Source organism: Parasteatoda tepidariorum, chromosome 2, assembly GCF_982258835.1.
Source record: "Parasteatoda tepidariorum strain Cologne lab strain chromosome 2, Ptep-v5.0, whole genome shotgun sequence".
Lineage (NCBI taxonomy): Eukaryota > Metazoa > Arthropoda > Arachnida > Araneae > Theridiidae > Parasteatoda > Parasteatoda tepidariorum.
Genome location: NC_141756.1, coordinates 6,914,369 through 6,936,460, shown reverse-complemented (window position 1 = coordinate 6,936,460; position 22,092 = coordinate 6,914,369). Strand labels below are relative to the sequence as shown.

General features: G+C 30.4%; 1 protein-coding gene across 1 annotated transcript; it reads left to right on the top strand.

The window, feature by feature from the left end:
• Nucleotides 1-5,192: 5,192 nt before the first annotated feature.
• LOC147814395 (uncharacterized) lies at nt 5,193-14,334 on the top strand. Its single transcript, XM_087155538.1, has 3 exons — nt 5,193-5,342; nt 11,346-11,550; nt 14,139-14,334. The coding sequence occupies exons 2-3, from the start codon at nt 11,360-11,362 to the stop codon at nt 14,257-14,259; spliced, it is 312 nt and encodes a 103-aa protein (XP_087011664.1). The 5' UTR covers nt 5,193-5,342; nt 11,346-11,359; the 3' UTR covers nt 14,260-14,334.
• Nucleotides 14,335-22,092: the final 7,758 nt, after the last annotated feature.

Below are 22,092 nucleotides of genomic sequence, written 5' to 3'. Positions count from 1 at the left end.
AAAAAATTTAAACAATTTACAGCATCAAATTTCAACTTTAGCTCTGCTCAGCCAGCAAAGCGACATGCATGGTCAGGGGGGCCGGCAGAATAATATAAAAGGAGGTGCAACAGCCTAACAAACTACCCCCTCACCCCCCACCCCCCCCCCCCGAAAAAAAATTCCTTTTTAAATGTTCTGTTATTGCATTTTGTTTTGTTATTACATATACTTTCATCTGTTAATTTTTTTCAAGATACATTTCTTCATTGTTTACAAGGTACTTTAAAAAAAAGTACGAATTTCTTGTACTTGCAAATTTTGACACGAGAAACTGTACTAATGGCACTAGCATAGCTACTGACTTTGAAACGCAAATAACTACAAACAGTAGTTTCGTATACTAACGTCCTTGTGCACGCTTAACATTGGTATTTATTGTGTTGATGAAGTATTACAGTTGTGAGAAGTCTGTTTTTGCTATACAGCTTTGTTAAAATAAATAACTGATAGAAAATATGCTACCTATATATATATATATTTCTCTTACACGGCGACAAAAAAAGCCTCATTACAACTCCCCGAGTTTCAAAGCTAGAAAATCGACCAATGATTGCCGCTAAAAATGTAACATGCCAAATCTAGCTGAGGTCGCTCAAGATATAGCGCTTTTTAAAACGGAAACTGAAATAACCTTAAGTTAGGCAGAAGTGAGTAGTCTTTGTTGATAGATCTCTATTTCAGTATTTTGTCGAAAGCGCTTTTTTTCACGAATTTATATATTGCGAATTTATTTGACGAGTGTTGATTTATATCACGAATTTATTTGTTTTATTATTGTTATTAGTTATTCATTGAAAAATAAGTCTCAGTCGTGCTGTTACGCTTTAAGATTTTATAGTATAGCACATTTCTAATAGGTTTAACGAATTACATGTCATTTATTTGAATTCAAATTTATTTTAATGACTTAGTATTTACTAAAAAGATGTAATTTTTTTAAAAAAAATGTTGTTATGTGGATTTGAATGATTGTTTTGAATTCTTAGAATTTTGTGTATTTGCAATGTACCTAAGTTAGTAGTCAGCGAAGCGAGCTGGGTTTGCGAAGCAAACCATATAATATTGCGTAGTAATTTTCGGGGTTGGCGAGCGTTAGCGAGCTGGGAGCGCAGCCTACTAGTTATTTATATTTTCTTAAATGAAATTTAAAAATATAGCTTAGATATCTGCCGAGTTTGTGAATGCTCAGTGTGCATAAGAAAAGAATCAAAGATGACTCAGAATTCACTGAAAAAGTTATTAACAGATTTGAACAGCAAACAAGACGATTAGTAGTAAAAAGTAAAAAGAGTGAAATTGAAGTAAAAAGGTTGTGGCAAAGTGTCTTTTCATTTAATCAGTTTTTGTATCCGGCTTCAAGATGTATAAATTGGTGAGATCTCTTTCCCCAGAGTTCACAAAACCATAAAAAAATATTAATTTTTTTTTAATTTCATATTTTTTCTTATTATTTTACATTTAACCAATATAATGTGTGTTAGTAATTGTTTTGACTTGTGACTCATTAAAATGTTAACTAATATTTATATTAAAATTTTTTGAATCATTTGGTGCTATGATAACATTTTGGTTTTTAATCATTTCATTATGACATATTAAAATTGAACTCAATTGCAAAAAATTAAAAATCTGTGAATGATTTTTATTCAATTCGTGAGCTACATTTTCTGTCGTTTGAATATCTTAAATCCAAAAGAGAAATACTTTGGAAAATGTTTAATTGAAATATATGGGTGATCACTCAGATAAATCTATGTAGTTTATGTTTAATGATATCAAGAAGACAGGAAAATGACAACATAAAAACCTACTCACCTAGAAAATTTTTTTGAAATAGATTTTGAACCAGAAAATTGGTTCTTTATTCATACAACAGGACATGTTCAGAAAGGATAGTATCTAATCAATCTATTAACATAAGATATTAATTGCTGGCTCTATCTATTATGGTTATAAATCACTAAATAAAAATAGCTAGGAAAATGAAAGATTTTCATGTGACAAACAAATTATTGATAGAAAAAATTATTTTATTATGCGTATATTATAGAAATGCTTACAATGGTTGAGATAAAAAAAATTAGATATCGAAAAATGTATGCGAAGTTTTGAAGCTGGTTATTATTGGAAATATTGTTTGCGACATACCTAAAACATGACATTTTGAAATTCAATTAAATTTTATAAATATACAAAACAGTCGATGCTAGTACAAGGTCACTTTAAAATATTAACAGCAATGCTATTTCGTAAAATTTGAAAACAAAAGTTCTTTTAGTGGTATAGTATTAGATCTTGGAGCAAGAGACTGTAAATTGTCATATTTCGTGAGAGTCACCCATATATATAAAAAAAAATTACTCTGCATTTTAAAATAATAAATATGAATATTCTGTTTCAAACAAAGTTTTATGCAACAGTTAGTCTAATCAATTTTTAGAACAAAACATTAAACGTGAGAATTTTGCAATAATTCTTCAAACTATTTAATTTAATTTAATGTTGAAACTATTTAAGTTTTATTTTGAATCACCATATGTTCATAAACTATTTAATTAATCCATAATGTTAATTTCACTTGATTTATATTTCGCCATTTGGTTAAAAATTATTTAATTAAATTCATTAATCCTTAACGTTAATTTCACTTTTTGTTCGTATCACCTTCTGTTCAGAATTATTTAAGCGAATGAAAAAATAAAACATTTGTACACTTACAATAGACCTCAAGCATGGGTTAGCCAGTCATATTCGATACACACGCGTGACGTCGCTAGCAGTTATTCAGTTAAATCTGATCTGAAAATTAATACAGCGTTACAATGCTTTTAAGCTGTAATGTTAACGTGCCATGCACATCCATGTGATTAGAAGCAATTATCTAATTACAGAAATAATAATTTTATATGAAGTAATAAAAAGTTCATATGGAGAAAACAAATTTTATATTGGTGCACTTGAACCTATTCATATGGGTGCGTCAAGTCACGTGGATATGCATAAAGTGCTGCAACTTTAATACTTGAGATTATTATCAGGCTGAATCGATTTTCGGATCTGATTTATTCGGATACCTGCAAGGGACGTCACATGCGTGTCTCGAACCTAATTGGCTGACCAACGTGTGTCGTAGCCTGGAAGTATCCATTTGCAAGATGTATAAATTTTTACCAGATTTTAAATTATGTAAGCTTAATCGACGAAATAAAAAATTATAGAGGAATAGATAGAATTACTTCTTAACAATGGAATTTTTTAAAAAAATCATATTTTTAATTTTTTTGTTTAACTGATTTCGTTTAAAAAAATTTATTTTTATAAATTTCATAGTTTTGATTCCTATTGGTTTGAGAGGGTAACTTCAAATATGCTGATTAATTAGTGCAGGCGATATTTAAAGTTACGAAATCAGACACAAAAACTTACTTTCTCTGAATAAACATGCATTTTTTTTCAATGGATTTGGATTTCTGACGCCCGAAATATAATTAGTAGTCATAATCTGTAAAATATGGTGCCCATAGTTTGATCAGGAGAGCGATCCAAAGTATGGACCTCTTATTGTTAATTTTTGCGTATTTCGCCATACGTCGAGAAATTTCGAGGGGAATTGAAGACTTTTCGCATACAATTATAAAATTTATTTGTCCAGAGATAATCCCGTGCAAAAAATAAATTTTAGTAAATATTTATTATTTCTTAGTATCTGATTTCTTAATATTCGAAAAAATTTTGAATTGTAAGGAAGACATTTTTTACATCATTTTAAAGTAATTTATTTTACATGACAAAATACAAAATTTCGCAACATTGGTCGAATAGTTTCTGAGAAATCGAATTTTAAGAAAGTCGTATAGTTTATTAAAGTTAAATAACTTCTCTCGAATTTTGCATTTTGCCATGTAAAATTACATACTTTAAAATCATGTCAAAGAATTTCACCTTAAAATTCCAAATTTATTCGACTATTATTAAATTAAATAATAAAAAATTTCAAATATTTACTAAAATGTAGTTTTCGCATGGAATTATCTTTGGATAAACAAATTTTATAAATATAAAAAATGTATGAAATTATATATTCATTCAAAAAGTTCTCGAGATTTGGCGAAATACGCAAAAAGTAAAATTAACATGAAGGAGTACAAACTTTAGATCACTCCTCTGGTCAAACTATAGGGACAATATTTCCCAGATTGCAGCTACCCCCTATATTTTGGGGGTCAGAACTCCTAATCAGTTGGGGAAAAAATGCTTACCAGAGTATCTGCTTTCATAACTTAAAAAATTTCGTCTTCACTAAGTAATTAGCACTATTAAAATTTACGCCTAGAACGTGAAGATCCGATAATTAGATCAAAAGTCATTCTGGGTGGTCAGCTTTTCTTTCCACACTGTATGTGAAATATTTAAGGTAGTAAACATTCAGACGTTAATTTATTGTCATGTAAGCATGACTGTTTGTTCCTTCGAAAAGAGATAAAGCAATCGATAAAATCATTTCAAGTCGAGCTGCTTTTCAGTAGAACTAAAAAGAATGACTGGTTACCAAAACTAATCAACAGTTATAACGTATATACAATACTATTACAAAAAAAAAAAAAAAGACGGAAAATTACTCCAATAAGTTCTGGATATCGTGGACATTCAATCCTTCCGAAAAAAGCTATAAATAAAGAAATTTCAATACCATTTTCTACTGCTATTATTTTAGTAATAAATAAATAGAGGTTTCACTACATCTTATGTACTTCTCCCCCCCCCCAAAAAAAAAAATATATATAAGCCTACATTTTTGATCATCGTGAAAGTAACAAGACGATAACCCAGGAATTATTCAACCGAATGAACAACGTAACAAACACATCATTCATTCTTTCAGGGCTATTATAAATCTTCTGAAATCCCTTTTTCCAACTATTTTCGTATACGAATTGGGCATTCATAATTAAATAGAAGGAAAAAGAAAGCAACAAGCTAGAACGTCTTCAATTATGTTGAAGAACACATGTTATACCATAAATGACGTATGAGAAGCAGACGATATTCCCTATTTAGTGAAAACGATGAGAATTAGATTCTCAGAGAAATGTAGCTTCAGGACTATAAAAAGTTTCAAATTCAAGTGCAATCACAATATGTTCCATATCATTGACAGAGCGTAGAAAAGGGGTGTCGGAGTGCTCCAATTCCCAAAGTGTGGTGCCTCAGGAAAATAAGAAAAAGCGACACGCAAAGTAGAATCCTTTTTCATTCTTAGATTCGTTTGTTGGGAATGGATTGCTGTTATGTACCTTCAGGTAAGAGACATTTTACCAAACCTGCAATTTCTGTCATGAAACACAACACGCCATTACTGACCATTCAAAATCACGTGAACTATGGCAAAATTTTATTCCAGATTTGTTTTTTGTTATTTTTTATAACATATACGTATTTTTCTTGCTTTCTTTTTTCCTCTTTTCTTTAAACTAAAATCTACATTCGAAATTGTGATATGTACTTAAACGCTTTGTGTAGTACCGATATTATTACAATCAATGAATCCATTTAAATGTTCAACCTTTATTTACAAACGATTACTTTAAATATCTCATTCATAGTTTCAAAAAGTAAAAAGTAGTAGCCGCTTTGTTTGAATGTTGACATTTATATCAAAAATCAAAACATTAGTATCTAATTTAATAACAATATCAATATTCATATTTGGACTAGAAATTAGTAGCTTCAATAAATTTTATGTGGTCTAGATCAGCGGTAAGAAAGTTAATGAGGTTTCGAGAGTAAAAAAATTTTCAGCAGTTTTATTTTTAATAATATTTCCGAAAGAGCCTTGGTAGCTTAGGGGACAGAGCGTCGCCTTCCAATGAAGTAAACTGGGTTCGAATCCCAGCGATGGCTGGTCGATTCAAATTCCGCATCGACCACAGTACTGACGTAAAATATTTTCAATGGTAGACGGATCATGGGCTAAATTCCCCTTGCCGTCAGGCTAACCGTAGGAAGTTCTCGTGGTTTTCCTCTCCATGTAAAGCAGATGCGGGTTAATTCCATCAAAAAACCCTCCAAAAAGGCAAATTTCTCCCAATGATGGATGATTTGATCCAGGAGTTCCCTTGTCCTCTAGATTAGGTTCAAACTTACAAGGCTACGGAGTTGAACATTAGTAGTCGCAAATCCAAATTTAGATCGGCTGTTCAACGACGGTTATAAAATATTTCTGAAATATCTAATTATATTTAGATTCAACCAATAATAAATTATTTCGATTGCCTTTATGAAATTAGTTAAAGTAAAATGCCAAAGTGTGAGAAACTAAATTTAATATATATATATATATATACTTTACTTTACTTTATTTGCAAAGTCGGGGTAACGACAGGAGAAATGCAATTATTTAGGGTTCCATGACCGAAAAATATTTTGATTCTCTGGTCTAGACTACATTAAAGTTGCATTAGTATTATTAAAGCAGCAAATTTTGAATGTCATTTAGTTTAAGGGCAAGAGTTCAACCCTTTACCATTTTCTACATAGTCAGAGTACTTATATTTCAGCAAAAATTTTAGGTAAATATGGAAAGTTTTCTGATAACCTTCCGCTCCTTCGCCTTCTAAGTCATAGTTTAAAAAAAAAGAACATGTCGTTTGCGAGCATTTTAGTCTGGGCACAGCTCGAGATGCGAGTATAAGAATGGACACGGCTCCTTTTTAATGTTCATCCGAGGGATTCCGTACTCTATTTTTATTTACTTTTACTTATTTTATTTATTTACTTTTACTTATTTAAAAAATTGCATATTCATTAAGGGGCAAGGAACCGGACGCTTATTTACAATCCAACGGCTTTTAACAAAAACTCTTTTTTTTTGGAAGATATTCTTCTAGGCTATATTTGATCACAATTATTAAGGAAGCTTTTATTTCTTTTAAAATTTGTTACCTGAACTAAAAAAAACGAGAATAAAGTTTTGTTATTTTAATTTTTTTAGTTTTCCCCTCCATGCAACATATTGACGGGTTAGTTTCTCAAAATTTCTCCCAATACTTGATCCAGAAGTTCCCTTGTCTTCTGTATTAGGTTCAAAATTGCAAGGCTACCGAGTTGAACATTATTAGTCGTAAACCTAAATTTGGGTCAGCTGTTCAACGACGGCTATAAAATAAAACAAAAGCGATCTCTTCGTATTCAGATCATGAAACGATGAAGACTAACAAGTAGTGTTTAAAAATCTAAATTCCCACAACTAAATTCAATATCACCATTCTAAATTTATAAGATACGTTGTAGGAATAACTGTTTAATTTTAATATCTGTTCAAAAAAATACTAAATTTTAAGAAAAGTACAAGGGGATATAAGCAAGCAAATGACATCACATTACGGATTTATGTGAATCTATTTATTTACTCTTTATAGAATAATTTTCATAAGAGAAGTTAGGTAAATGTAACCAAATGCTTTGTCCATTTTCTTAAATATGTTCATTTTCCTAAACACGTATTTTGAGTTGTGTCCAGAATAAAAAGAATTTCAGAATCAAAAGCTAATTTATGTTACACGCTGTTGCAAGTTAAGAAAAACCATAATCCTCATGGAGAGAACTTATTTTCGTCAAAGCGTATGCCAAATGGATGCCAAGCTCCTAGCGCTAACGTGTATCATCGTCGCCAATTCTTGAAAGACGTTGCTCAGCCTCCTTTTTTTCTTGCTGTTTTATTAATAAGAATAATCAATTAACAAGTAGTAAGAATTAATAAAAATGTTATTTAAAAGTTGTAACAAATATATGTCTTTCTGTTCGCATTTGAAGAAACTGATGAAAGAATAGTAAACATTGTTTCGTGCAGACGTTTTCCTCTATTACGAAACAAAAGTTAAAATTCTCTATCTCGCATTTGATTTGTTAAGAGCATCTCAGCCTAATACACGTCATTTTTTGTTGTCCAATCAAATCTAATGCTCTTGCTTCTTCATATAGCAGTTTCGTTTTCAAAAACGAATTTTCTTTTTGTTCAGTCCGCAGAGTCTGGGATTCCAGTCAAACTAGAAACTATAACCTTTTTTTTAATAATTCTATGATATATTTATAGTAAAAGATAGCACAAATTAAATTTCTGTCTCACGTGTTTAAGTTTTAAAAACTTTTATATTGTTTTGAAAGCTTATTTGAATGATTTGATAGCAATATAAAACTGAACTGCATACAGTTGCCGATGATTACTTAAATCATGTACCCCAATGGTCTTATCTTAACTTGTAACGGAGTATAAAACATACGAGTAGATTCTACTGGTTTAGAATAATGTAAAAGCTGTAGTAACATTAAGTTTACTCTGGTTGAGCCACAGACTGGGAAAATTTAAAATGAGGTGACAAATGCTTCATATAAGACTGTTAAAAAAATTTTTGGTTTTAATTTGACTTAAATTTTAGGAATTCATTTATTTTAATTCATATATTTATATTTATTTTAATTCATAAACGGTTTTGGCAATAAGAAATCAGAAAAAAATGGTTCCTTTGATCTATGTCTACTATTTTTAAAGTTTCTTTGATTTTCTTTGTTTCTTCGATCTACTATTTTTAAAGTTGACAGTGTTATTACGCTAAGTAGGTTTTATTTCTGTTTTATGTCAATTCAGCGTTTAGAGGTCTGGTAAGACAGAGTTTTTATTTTGATAAGTTTTCTTTATGGTATAAGTTTGCACCAACCAAATTGCTGACATATCGCCGATTGCTGATATATGGGTCCCTTTGCCATCAGGCTAACCGAGTTTTCGAGGTTTTCCTCTCCGTGTTAGGAAAACTCTGGTTAGTTCCGTCAAAAAGTCTTCCACAAAGACACATTTCTCCCAATGCTTGATCCAGAAGCTTCCTTGTCTTCTGCAATGGGTTTTAAATAAAAAGGTCATGAAGTTAAACATTAATATTCGTAAGCTCGGAATTGGGTCGATTGCTCAACACCGGTTATAAAATAAAGTTTTAGGATAAATGGTGGAACAGCTACACAATTTTCACATTGGCCTTTCATACTGTTTACCAAGGTCTCTGTGGCAATCGCACCCATTCTTGCAAAGGACCCTTGAACTAGTCGATGGTCGTTGAAGCTGCGTAATTGTTTCCTTTTTTCTTTCTGAAAAATTTAAAATGTTTTAGAGGTCTCTAACTATATACGAGAGGAATCGGCTAGCATTGACGCTTTATATTAATTTGCAAAAGATCATTATAATCTTTATTTTGAATGTACAATAGATTACATACATTATATGTTCAAAATAAAGAGCATATTCTAACGTATTATGTATCAAAATGTGAAGAGTTATCTTCATTTTGAAAACTAAGTTTGCAAGTATAGTTCTTCAATATTATTTTTTTTAATTTTTCTGTCCACACCAGCTCAGGGCTGCCAGCTTTCTACGCTTTTTGGGAAAACTACTTCTAGCAGTAGCTAAGTTTTTGTTTTAATGTATGATAATTAGTTTTCTAAACTTGTTTTTTGAAGTTGTATCCCTTACCACTACATTATATTCAAAATTATTCAAAATTTATATGTAGTGGTAAATATTTTTTTCCAGCTCTCTTGCTGTGTGGATTTAAAATTGTTGGAAAAATTACAAAAAAATTATAAACCTTTAGTTTTTAGCAACCAAACTCTACCAATTTACATAATATTTTGTAAAAAGTTTAGAAGTAGGCAGCCCAGATAGCTTCATTAAAAATTTAATAGTAGTAAACAATAAAAGTAACAAACTTTGATTATTTGATACAGTTATTAATATCACTATATGATGTAATGAAAGGCAAATTCATCTGCATGTAAACTGAATGCTATTACACTTTCAGAAATAAACTTCTCACTTTTGAAGATTCAGCAATTCTGTATTTTGTTAACTTTGAGAATCATTTCGTCCCGAAATCGTGGTATTTGTTATGAATTGGGGAAACATATGACAAAAACGTTTCCTCAACTCGAAACCTCATCACAATTATGGGAGATTAACTGAAATGAAACTAGAATGAAGACTAGGATCGAAAATAAAGGGACGAAACAAGCCGTCCGGCTGTATAGTGTCAAGGGGTTGGCCTCGTATAAGGAAAACGCCGGGTACGAAACCCGCTTTAGGCATATGTGTAGTTTATCTCCTTGTTCTATCAATCCTTCTTTTGTCGTTGGGGCATACTATGTGGTGCCCACGATAAAGTGATTATTAGAAAAGTTAGATAAGTTAGGTATTACGAGGGTTCCATTTTTTTTCGAAAAAAATAGTATGAAAAAATATTTCTTTACTGTTGATGAAATTTGCTTCCTCAAGGAAGTGACTATAGTTATTTTGTCACTCTGCTTGCTCGGAGCATATACCAGGGAACAGTTTCGTCAAAAACGAAAGAAGTTTCGTAAAATTTGAGTGTCCAATTTTTACAGTGTATGAATTTAGAAGTATCTTAGAAAAGGAAATTCCTGTTAGAATTGAAACAAATTTAATATCACTTAAAGACTCTATTAATATGGACTTGCCCTTATAGCTTCATCACTATCTATCCCCACTAGTTACATCTATTCATTTGCTATGAAATGAAGAAAAAAATTGTTAGTCCGTTGATGAGGGGAAAAAATCTGTATGATAATATAAAAAAAGGCATATGACAAGTGAATATTATAAATTGTAATTTACATAATCATTCATATTAACTTTTACTGTAAATGACAATGAACAAAATAGTCAAAAGTGACAATGAAAGCAAAAATTAAGAAGTTATTTGTGCACCTTAAAAAACCTTGCTATTTAACTTACTATTTAGCATTCGATTGTTTTGTCTTGCAACTTTATATATGAAAATGTAACACAGTTTCTTCTATCTGCCTAACTTTACAGTATTAAAAAACAGTAAATTCATTCTTTATTCATTTAATTTTTTTTAAACTTTTTATTTTAATAAATAAAAAAAATGAAAGCATAAATAAATTTAATAGCTGAATTTACTTACACCGGTAAAATGGATAAGTCTCTGATTTTCTATTTTGTCTACTGTGTTTATTAACACAGACGCGGGAAAATTTCTTATATTACCATTTCTAAAAGATGTTATTATAATTTTGAAACATTATACTTTAAACCAAGTTTGTTAAACCCAGAATCATAATGCTTTATCTAATCAACCTTCCATAAAAATTTGACTCACAGCGATCTGATTGACTGAGCTTTATTGATTATAATACAATTTATATTTTATTAGATTTTTTTAATGGCATGAAATGTATTTCACATAACTATTTGCTAACTTGGATTTTAATGCTTTTAGGTGTAAAGTGAACTATGTTAAAAATTCGTTCGTTATTGTGGTTGGCGGTGCTGTTGCTTTTAATTTGTCATCTTGGCCACTCATTTCACATGCATAAGATCATGGCAGCTGCTTTACTCGCCAATTCAATGCAGAGAAACAGCTTCTTGCCTTTACCGATCCCAATTCCCATTCCAGTTAAGGTCGGAGGAAATACAATCATAGCGTAAGTATGCCTATATTTTTGATTCTATATCTAATCTGTAACTAAATTCTTTTATAGTACCTAGCAAATACTATACGAGATTTTTCACTAATATTTTATTCTTTTTTTCCCCCACAACTTTCGTTTACCATTAAGATCAGTATTAGGAATGAATACTCAGTATAAACACTAAATACGAGCAGGGTGGGCTCTGAGGAGCCTCTGAATGAAGCGAACCAAGTTCGATGATTCAGCTTCCGGCTCGCATTGACTACAGTACTGATCTAAAGTATCTGTTGAGGTACGTTAATGGGAAACCAGCAAGTGACGTAGAGTGGGTATCTCCATCCTTATTGGTTGTTGTGACGTGGTATTCGTTTACGTTAGCAACTGTATTTTCCATTCTATTTCGAGTAAGCAAAACCTGTCAACTATCTTAACTCTTAAGAGACTCATTTTATGTTCTTTCACAAAGATTTTAATTCTTTCACTATATATTTCTTATTTAACACTAAGAGAGGCACGAAGCCATGAGGAACATAAATTAATTATGTAATAAAGTTGCCTGGTTCAAAAAGCAAAAATATTTTACTGTTAAAATAAAATGCAGGAATAAGTAATAAATTTAAGTTTAGTAAAGGGCGTAGATGATAAAGAATTATATTTCAACAAATTTGATGTGCTATACGGTTTTGTATTTAATTAATTTCACGTTAATTAACATTACTTATGTGGAAAAGCTTAGCTCAACTTTAACACGTCATTAAAGAAAAAAAACTACCGTTTATATATTTATATAATCTGGCAACAGGTCAGTACTACAACTTCTATATGTGAGATCCGACTTTTTTTTTTTACTTTTAAATGATTATTGTGCTGTTTTTATTTATTTAATATTATTCAGAATAATCAGCGAATTTACTTTAAGATGATAGATTCAGACAATGTTTGTATAACTTAATTTACATTCACCATATAAATAGATAATAAATTAGTGCTTTGAAGAACAGTGCACCCAAAAGCACTACAACTAACGTCATGGGTCACATGCGTGGGTACTTGTGATCTTCTTCTTCTTGAAATGCAAGTAGCCAATTAAAGAAAAAAATAACAGTTTAATATTTATGTTATGTGGCAACAGGTCAGTTTTTTAACTTCACCTTCTATATGTGCGATCCGATTTTTTTTTTTAAACTTTTAAATGTTTATCGTTCTGTTTTTTTTTTCTTTAATATTATACTGAATAATCAGTGAATTTAACTTTAAGATGAAAGATTCGGGCAGTGCTTGTATCACCTAATTACGTTTATTATATCTATAGATAATAAATTTGTGCTTTGACGCGCAGTGCACCCAAAAGCAGAACAGTTACTGCAACTTGCAAAAAAAATTTCCGAGAATATATTCGGGAATAGAACGAGAAAAAAGTAGAAATCTATACAAGAGAATCTTCTTACCTGAAGTTGAAACAACCTCTGCAAATACTGCCTCCGACCGTTGAGAGCACAAAACAAGCGTGAGCATAAAGTCAGTAGGTAAATCATTAGGCTCAGAGGATGGAGTACTCACTTCCCAATGATGTGAGGATTCGAATCTCTGTAATGGCTGGTCGATACGAATTCCGCACCCAGCTCGCACTTCCGCAGTAGTGCAGCTCGCACTAGTACAGACTTAAAATATCCTCATCGGTAGAAGGATGAAGGGTTAGAGTCCCTTTGCCGTCAGGATAACCGCGCGAGGCTTTCGCGGTTTTTCTCTCTATGCAACGCAAATGCGAGTTAGTTCCATCTAAAAGTCCACCTCGAAGGCAAATTTCTCTCAATACTTGATTCAGGAGTTCCCTTGTCTTCTGGATTGGGTTCAAAATTACAAGGCTGCGGAGTTGACATTGGTCGTCGTTAACTCAGAACTTGGTCGGCTGTTCAACTCCGTTTATAAAATAAAATTAAATAGATCAATATTTGAAAATGAACTGATTTTTCAGTTTTTTCGATAAAATGAAAAGGTTTTTCACTTTTATGGATTAAAAATTTTTAAGAGACTAGGATAGCTTGGTTGGAGGAGCGTTGGGCCCACGTCTGAAATGTCGTGAGTTTGATCCCGGTCGGTAGAAGACTCCCCATGCAGTAAATGGGACAGGTGGACGTTAAATCTGTCTGGTCACAAAGTCCTCCATGTTCCGATGACAGATTATACCTCTGAGGGTATTGATTTGTAGACTGATCGTTCTCTGGTTCAGATCAAAACTGCGATGTTTATATGAATGAATGGATGTATAAATTTGTCCGTCCTATAAGCCGGTCGTGATGAGTGTGTGGAGCTGAAGTCGTTTTCTTGGCCGTAGATAGCGCCACTGAGAAACAAGAAACACACCCTCAGATGGGCTGGTTTTCACCAAGCAACCTGGATTGGCAAGTGGCATTAGAAAGAACACCAAAAACGCTTAAACACATAAAATTGACAAGAATATGAGGCATTTGTTTTCAAAATTATATGAAGCATTTTTCAAATAATATATTTTTTATTGATTATCTTTAATTAATTTCATCTATTGTATTTTGTAATTTTTTAAAGTAAGTGTGCTTTATTATTATGCATTAATATTTCAGGATGCCCAATATGGATGGTACTACGTCATACATGCCTACGCAGAATACAGGATGTTCTCAGCCACCCTGTGTATCCCTGGCTAATTTCGCCAAAGGGATTGGTCGAACCTCTTTTTGGTGAATAAAGACCCATGAACTGTTATTCACTCTGGCAGTGAATTTCTTATGCGATGTATATGTATAATTCTGTTGTAAATAAATATTTGTCTTCTCAGTTGCATTATTATTCATCTAATTTCCACTAACATGTCCATGATTTTCTTACTAAACATCTTCCCAGATTATCCCGAGTTAACTCGGATATATCTTTATATATAAGAAGACAGTGGAATGATAACACATAGCCAATCACAAAAGACTTCTGGTTAGTAACGCACAAAACAGCCAATCAAAATTGAGAACGCATGAGTGTGAAAAGGTATTAATTTTTAATAATGCTGTCAAAAAATACAAAATACAAACTGACCTCAAATAAAACTCAGAGGACTTCGAATCGAAATCTCAGAGGAATTAAAAAGGAAGATTTATTAACTCAGCAACAAAATTACAACATCGCCATTCCAAAACAAAACAAAAAAATCTCACACTTGTTACTTAGAGCTATAAAAAGACCGAACGATTATTTATGCAAACGATTATATATGAAAATTATGAACTAAACTTTATGCAAACGATTGTTTATGGCGTCAATAGATAAAAGTGTCATTAACGCAATATTATCCAGTGTTTATTAATAATTTTGAGTGGCAATGTAAAAAGATAGTTGTTCTAAAGTTTTATAATAAAATGATTGTTTTGATAGAACGCAGTTATTTGATTTGTCGAATTTCAGTTACATATGTTTTTATTATATAATTTGCTTTTTGTCTGATTGAAACTAAAATATTTTGCCAGTTGACAGTATTGAAGTTAATTGGGCAAATACCTGCAATGGTATTTGCTTTTGAAATATTACTCAGCATCAGCTTATTAATATTACATGTTTTAATTTGTTTGCCATATATTTTAAAATTCGTTTTTTCAGTAGGAATTAATTTTTTTCAGTTTAAAATTTAAACTACTGGGGGGGGGGATGTAGCACCATATAGGATGCCTCCGGCATCCTATAAGATCATCAATGATTTGAGTTAGGCTCTGCCACGCGTGCTTCGGCTACAGAGATTAATCTTTGCCCTATATCAGTGCTTCCCAAACGTATGACTTTTGTGTACCCTTTCTAAATTTTTCGTAACGCCGTGTACCACTAATAAAAAAAATGAATGTATTTCTTATTAAAGTTAAAAAATCACAACTGGCTGTTGACACCACTAATTATTAACTGTTACTATTACTCTGCAAAAAGTAGCCTATAGAAAAATATATAATCGTAAATTTTCATGCCTAGTTTTATTTTTAAATGAAATTTTTCGAAATTTTTGTTTGTTGCAAGAACGCGTACCCCAGCTAAACTGTTCCCGTACCCCTGGGGGTACGCGTACCACACTTTGAGAAACACTGCCCTGTAGTAATGTGTTAAATAATATTGCTTCGTTGCTTTAGTTTATAATATTGTTTGCATTAAAATTGCGTTATATAAGTTTATAATGTTGATAATAAGCACCTCTGACATTTTACAATCTTATCATATTCTCTCTATGTGATGTTAATGCAGAAAAATTTCCAGCTAATCTCCAGGAAAAAGACTTTAATTTTGTTCGCGAAGCAAACAAAAATGTAATTGCGTAGTAATTATCGGGGGTTGGCGAGCGGTAATGAGCAGGGGGCGGAGCCCCTCTAGTGCATATATATAGTAAATATTTATTATCCCGAGTAAGCTCGGTCATAATAGCAATCGCCAATACGTTCTGTTTTATCACGTTTTTATTCGGCCGGTAGCAAAACAAAAAATAATAATAATCTGTCGTGATTGGAAGTTTGGCAATTTTTGTTTGGGAGTTTTGCTATTTGTGGGACTGTGGACGCGTTTTGTACAATTGCATGATGGTTGATGAATTTTCATTGGAGAAAAGAGTAAAAAAATGGCCTTTGCGAGTGAAAGTGAAAAAAATGCAGATGATTTTTTTTTTAGATTACAAAGATGTGAACAGATACAAAGACTAATATTTAACTTTTTTCATTTGCCCGAGATTATTTGGGATAATAAACTGGTGGTAAGTTAAATATTTTTTACACATAAAAAAATTTAAATTTCAACTCAGAACTTGTGTTTAGTTTTAGTTCGTTATATTTATTAATTAAAAAAAATATGTTGATTTTTTGAATTTTTTTTTTCAAAAAAATTTGTAAGGAAAGCGGTTATAGTATTTTCTAATGTTTTTTTCTTCCTTTTTTTTCTGAATAGTATTCCAACTTTTAATCCTTTCATTGTTTCAAGAGAATGAGTACATGCTTGGGGACTAAACACTGGGGGCTCCACGTTCGGCTGACCTTCCAGCCGGAACATCTGGTCCTGCAACCCAAAGTCCAGAGTACAGTAGTTTTGGCCCTCTATGGGCTGTTGAGCCACTGAGTTTACTCTGACTGTTAAAGCTTATTTGGAATCCATTTTCAAAATAAAGAAGTATTTATGTAATATATAATATCGATAAATTGGAGCCGGAAAAATAAGAATCAGCATGCGTCCAATTTAGGGAAAAGGGAGACTAGCGTGAATTCTTTTTACAGATTTATCATAAAACCATATTTACCATAATTTTTAACTCATGAAGAATTTTTCTTACAATAAATTGAAAACTTATATACATTCTCTTTTATCTCTTGAATTACAATGTTGCGTTTGTTTTCCATAATATTTTTTTTAAATAAAGGTTGTTTTTGTCCCACTGACTGCACACGGCTAGTGTGGATAAGCTTACTAACTATTTATTCCATCGAGGAATATTTTGTCGATGGATGGTGCCTGTGTATTAGCCATAAGTTGATGAGGTTCTATGAATTTATCATTCGTTGAAGAATAATTTTATTGATGTATTTCAAAATGACCATATTTTATTCCAGACGGATGTAAGCAAGCCATTATTTAACAAAAATCTTAAATTGCTTAATAAAGTATCAAGCTATAATATAAAAATGCTTTTTAATTGAAGTTTATAAAGAGCTCCAAAGTAAAAATTAGTCTCAATTTTTAATACAAATATACATTATCAAATGATAAACTTGGAGAATGGCCTGGATAGTGTGGCTGCAGAGCTCAGCCCCACGGGACACCTCCGTCCAACCAAAAACTCAAAAATGTGAGTGTCATACGTACGTTGAAATAGTTTTCGCCAAGGAAAGTTAAGGAATCCATGTATTGGCTATTAATGGATTAAATTTTATGCCAAAGCTCGTTTTCTTAGCTTTACGCATTCAAATGAGTTGGCGGGAAAAAAGCGGGAAAGATAATAGCGAGTTTGAATGAATCCAAAACATTAGCAACCCTATAACGGTTTTCGAATTCTATGCCAAAACGTTTGGCAGTTGTTGAGGTAATCTTTAAAAATTGATTTTATTCCGCACTCAATTCAAGGTCATGGTATAAAAAGATTACAGATTATATTCATGATTTTTATTTATTGAAAAAGGATTAAATTAGATAGTAATTTGGTTTTTAAATGCAAGAAAATATGTTATGCGCATTTCAGCAAGACTTATTCATTTATTACAACTCAAAAAACTACAACTACAGTCAAAATGAAATTAATTTCAATGTAAGCCTTACTCGGGAATATATAATGACATATTTTAATTAAAATATTAATTTGTATATTTCAATTTACTAAAAAGGACACATTTTGAACACAAATTAATACATTTAAAAACAATTATTCAAATTGATTTATTTTAAAAACATTTTGAAATTTGCTTTAATTTAATCAAAAAAAAAATAAGGCACGTTCATTCTAAATGATTACTGATTTTCAATTCTAATACTTCCAACAGTTGCTGGGGAAGGAAGTTTGGGATCTATTTCTTTTCTTTTAAGATTTGTGAAATGTTTTTTATTTGTGGGGAAAAAAAAGGAAATATTCATGATTAAAAGAATTTCGTCCGTTTTTTTTTCTTATTGAGAATTGAACATCAATAAATCCATCATGATAAACAACTTCCACTCTATTAACATAATATACGATGGTGTGTTTTTTTTTTCAAATATTGTATAACAAAAAATCGTTAAGTTTTATTGAGTCAGCGTCGTCTAGAAATTTTAATTCTTCATTCCCATTCTTAGAAAACAAAAGGCGTGACATTTACAGCGTGTTTTTTGGTCAATATACGTTTCACGCATTGCTGTTGCATTGACAGGTACATGCCAACAGGTACTTATAAACAAACTGAATGGACAATTTTTTTTTGGATTTCTTTCATGGAGAGAAACGTCTAGACACAATTTAAAAAAAAAAACTTTTTATTTGTAAACGTCAATGCAATATTGAAAATAATGGTGTTACATCGGTTCATCTAACATCATAAATGTTTAAAATTGGCCATTTTTGGTGGGAAAATATTTTTTGTAGTGTATACAAAATTTATGTTCATTCCTGGCTCTAGGCATAATTATAAATTTACTCTAACATTCATACTGTGTATTGAATAATAAAATGTTGTAAAAGTTTAACTGCATGTTATGTTCCCACCTTTTGAAAATAGCCCACGTGTATAGTTCCAATTACTATGATAAACCAAACTTTGATATTTATCCTTAAAAGACGATAGTTTAATAAATATTATGGTGAAAATAATATGTTTCTTGGATTCTCTACAATCTGTTAATATGTTAAATAACTTATATTGTTTTGTGATATTCTATGAAATGATAAAAAATAATAATAATTTGCATTATATATATATGTAACGGTGAAACTCTGAAATCTGGAGAATGTCGACATTCACGTAGTCGCTTGGTGTGGCTCCGAAATATTTGCTAAATACCCTTATTTCTGACTCTCACCGGTGAATGTCCACAATCACATAGTCGCTTTGGTGAATGTCCGAAATATTTGTTATATCCAATTTTATATTAACTTATTCGTTAATATTATTATATTTATTTCATATATTTATATTTATTCTATATTTTAATACTTACTGACGATAGATTAGAAAAAATATCAGTGTTTGGAGTATCTGGCAAATATATACCGGGCAATGGCACTTGACCTTAAAAAAAACATCAGTGTAGGGTATACCGGGCAAATGTATACCGGGCAGTGGCACTTAACCTTAAAAAAACATCAGTGTAGGGTTAAAATATCGAATAAATGTAATTATATCCACGATAAAATTCAAATCAAATCGAATGTAATAAATATTTCGGAAATTCAAGCATATCTATGATTGTCGACATACACAGGTGAATGTCAACAACCACCGATTTCGGTCTTTCTCCGTGACATACATACATACATACATATATATATATATATATATATATATATATATATATATATATATATACACATGCATATATATATATATATATATATATATATATATATATATATATATATATATATATATATATATATATATATATATATATACACATGCATATATATATATATATATATATATATATATATATATATATATATATATATGCATGTGTATATATATATATATATATATATATATATATATATATATATATATACATATATGCATACAGTACCACTCAAAAGTATTAGTACACCTAGAAACTTATAAAAAAATGGCAAAATTCAAACTTCTTTAAAAATAATCAAAAATGCTTCTGCTTTAGCTCATTTTGAAGCTTAAAATCTCTACTTTTATGTCTTCTAAATGATGACTTCTATGATTGTTTAGAGTGCAATTGTACATAGTTGCAAAACATATTAATTAAAAACAATTAGAGTGCATAAGAGTAAGGAGTTTAAGCTTCAAAATGAGCTAAAGCAGAAGCATTTTTGATCATTTTTAAAGAAGTTATTACGCCTTGAATTTTGCCATTTTTTTATAAGTTTTATAAGTTTCTAGGTGTACTGATACTTTTGAGCGGTACTGTATATATATATATATATATATATATTAATTATTGTGGTTTCGGTTGTACTCCGTCTTTCAAATAAGACTTATTTAGCATTAGTTTTATTACTCATCTTTAAAGTTTCATAAAAATTTTATTTTGTTATCTTAGAGAAATAGAAATGAACCAACAAATAAATGGTCCACTTTTTTTTTTCTTCCTTTTCCTTCAAAAATATGATCATTACTTTTCGGACTGTTAACCACAAATGAAAGACTTCTTTCTGCATCGTCGAATGCTCAAACAACAATCTTTAAATAAATTCTACTCATTGTTTTGCACCGCTAACTCCTTCTTCTTCATCTAAAACTATTTTGGGAGGCGAAAAATAGTAACTTACAATGTTTTTGTCCCTAATATTATTTTATTGAAGTATAAATATTTAATTAAAAAGGAGAATACAAATTTCAAGCTGTACCTTTTTTTCAAATTTATAAAAAACACAACTTAGAGTTCTGAGACCCTTGCACGACATCGCCTTCCAACCCTCTAGTAAGTCGCTGTTTCGCATGGATCATACGTATATAAAGTATATATAAGCATATAAAGTATTAATATTTTTCTAATTTAGTGGTGCTTATTAGAATATTTATCTATAATATTATCTAAATACTATTCTTTGTTGTTACAATTATTATTTCGATTTTTAATATTATTAAAATTTTAATGCTTAAGACTAAGACTATTGTTTTTTTTTATACTTTAGTAAGGCTCCACTTACAAACCCCGAAAACATTTATGGGCGTTATATTAATTTCATCCAGAGATACAATGATCTTTTTTATTATTTAATAATAATATGTGGTTTTTCTGTCCAATTGCAAAATGGTTAGACGATCTAGTATATTTTTCATGTTGTATAGAAACACAATTTATTGTTAGGATAGAAAATGGAAAAAAAAATCAATTTGTCTTATTCAAAAATATTCTTATATACTAAAACTTCAGACAACCTAGCAAAATGAATCTAAATAAATACTTAACATATAATTTATTACTTAACACTACATAAATTATTACTTATAACTACCTGATAAAATGAATCTCAATAAATACTTAACTTGCAACTAATTATTTAACACTGCTTAAATTATTACTTACGACAACTTAATAAAATGAATCTAAATTTTGTAGATGTAGAATAAAATTAAATAAAATTTAAATTATTCTAGCTATATTAATTGAAAACCTCAGTGAAAGAAGTGGGATTTTTAGAACGAAAAAGAAAAGTTTTATCCGAACTATTTTTTTACCAAATTAATGGAAGGTGGGGATAATAATACTTTTACTTATTCTATTAACCACAGCCTGATTTGAAAACGAAAATCATGCAAGCATACTAAAAGCTGCTGTATTTTAGTTATGTTAGAGTAAAGTGAAAGAGAAAAAATTCTGTCACATTAAACATACCCATATTTATGCAACTACTTTACGCTATTTTCACTGTTTCCTAAATAACCATAAAAATGTCACTTACCTGGTTCTTCTACTAAGCTCTTCAATTTTGCAGATATATGTCTTTCAATTTAGTGCATGATTATGTAGTGTTATTCGGTATCAATTATTTGATTTTTTTATTCACCCCGTATGAAGATTAAGTATTCAGTAATTATTATATAAACAACTATTTGACTGAGAATTAATAAAAGTTTCGAGAAGTAAGGGATAAAGAAATTAATAAAACAAATTTCTTTGAAGGAAATGAGCTGTTTTAAATATTTAGATTTAAACTTCAATACGCATTTATCATACAATTTCCAAGCGTTTTAAAGTAAAAAAAGTTTTATATTTTTTAAAAAAAAAGACACTAATAATCATATATAAATATTGTATTAATTATCAGCACTGTCCGTAACACCATTTTTTATTTATCTGACAGTGCTTGCTGTCTTCCACTTTTTCGAACAGCTTTCCGTATTGGGAACTATT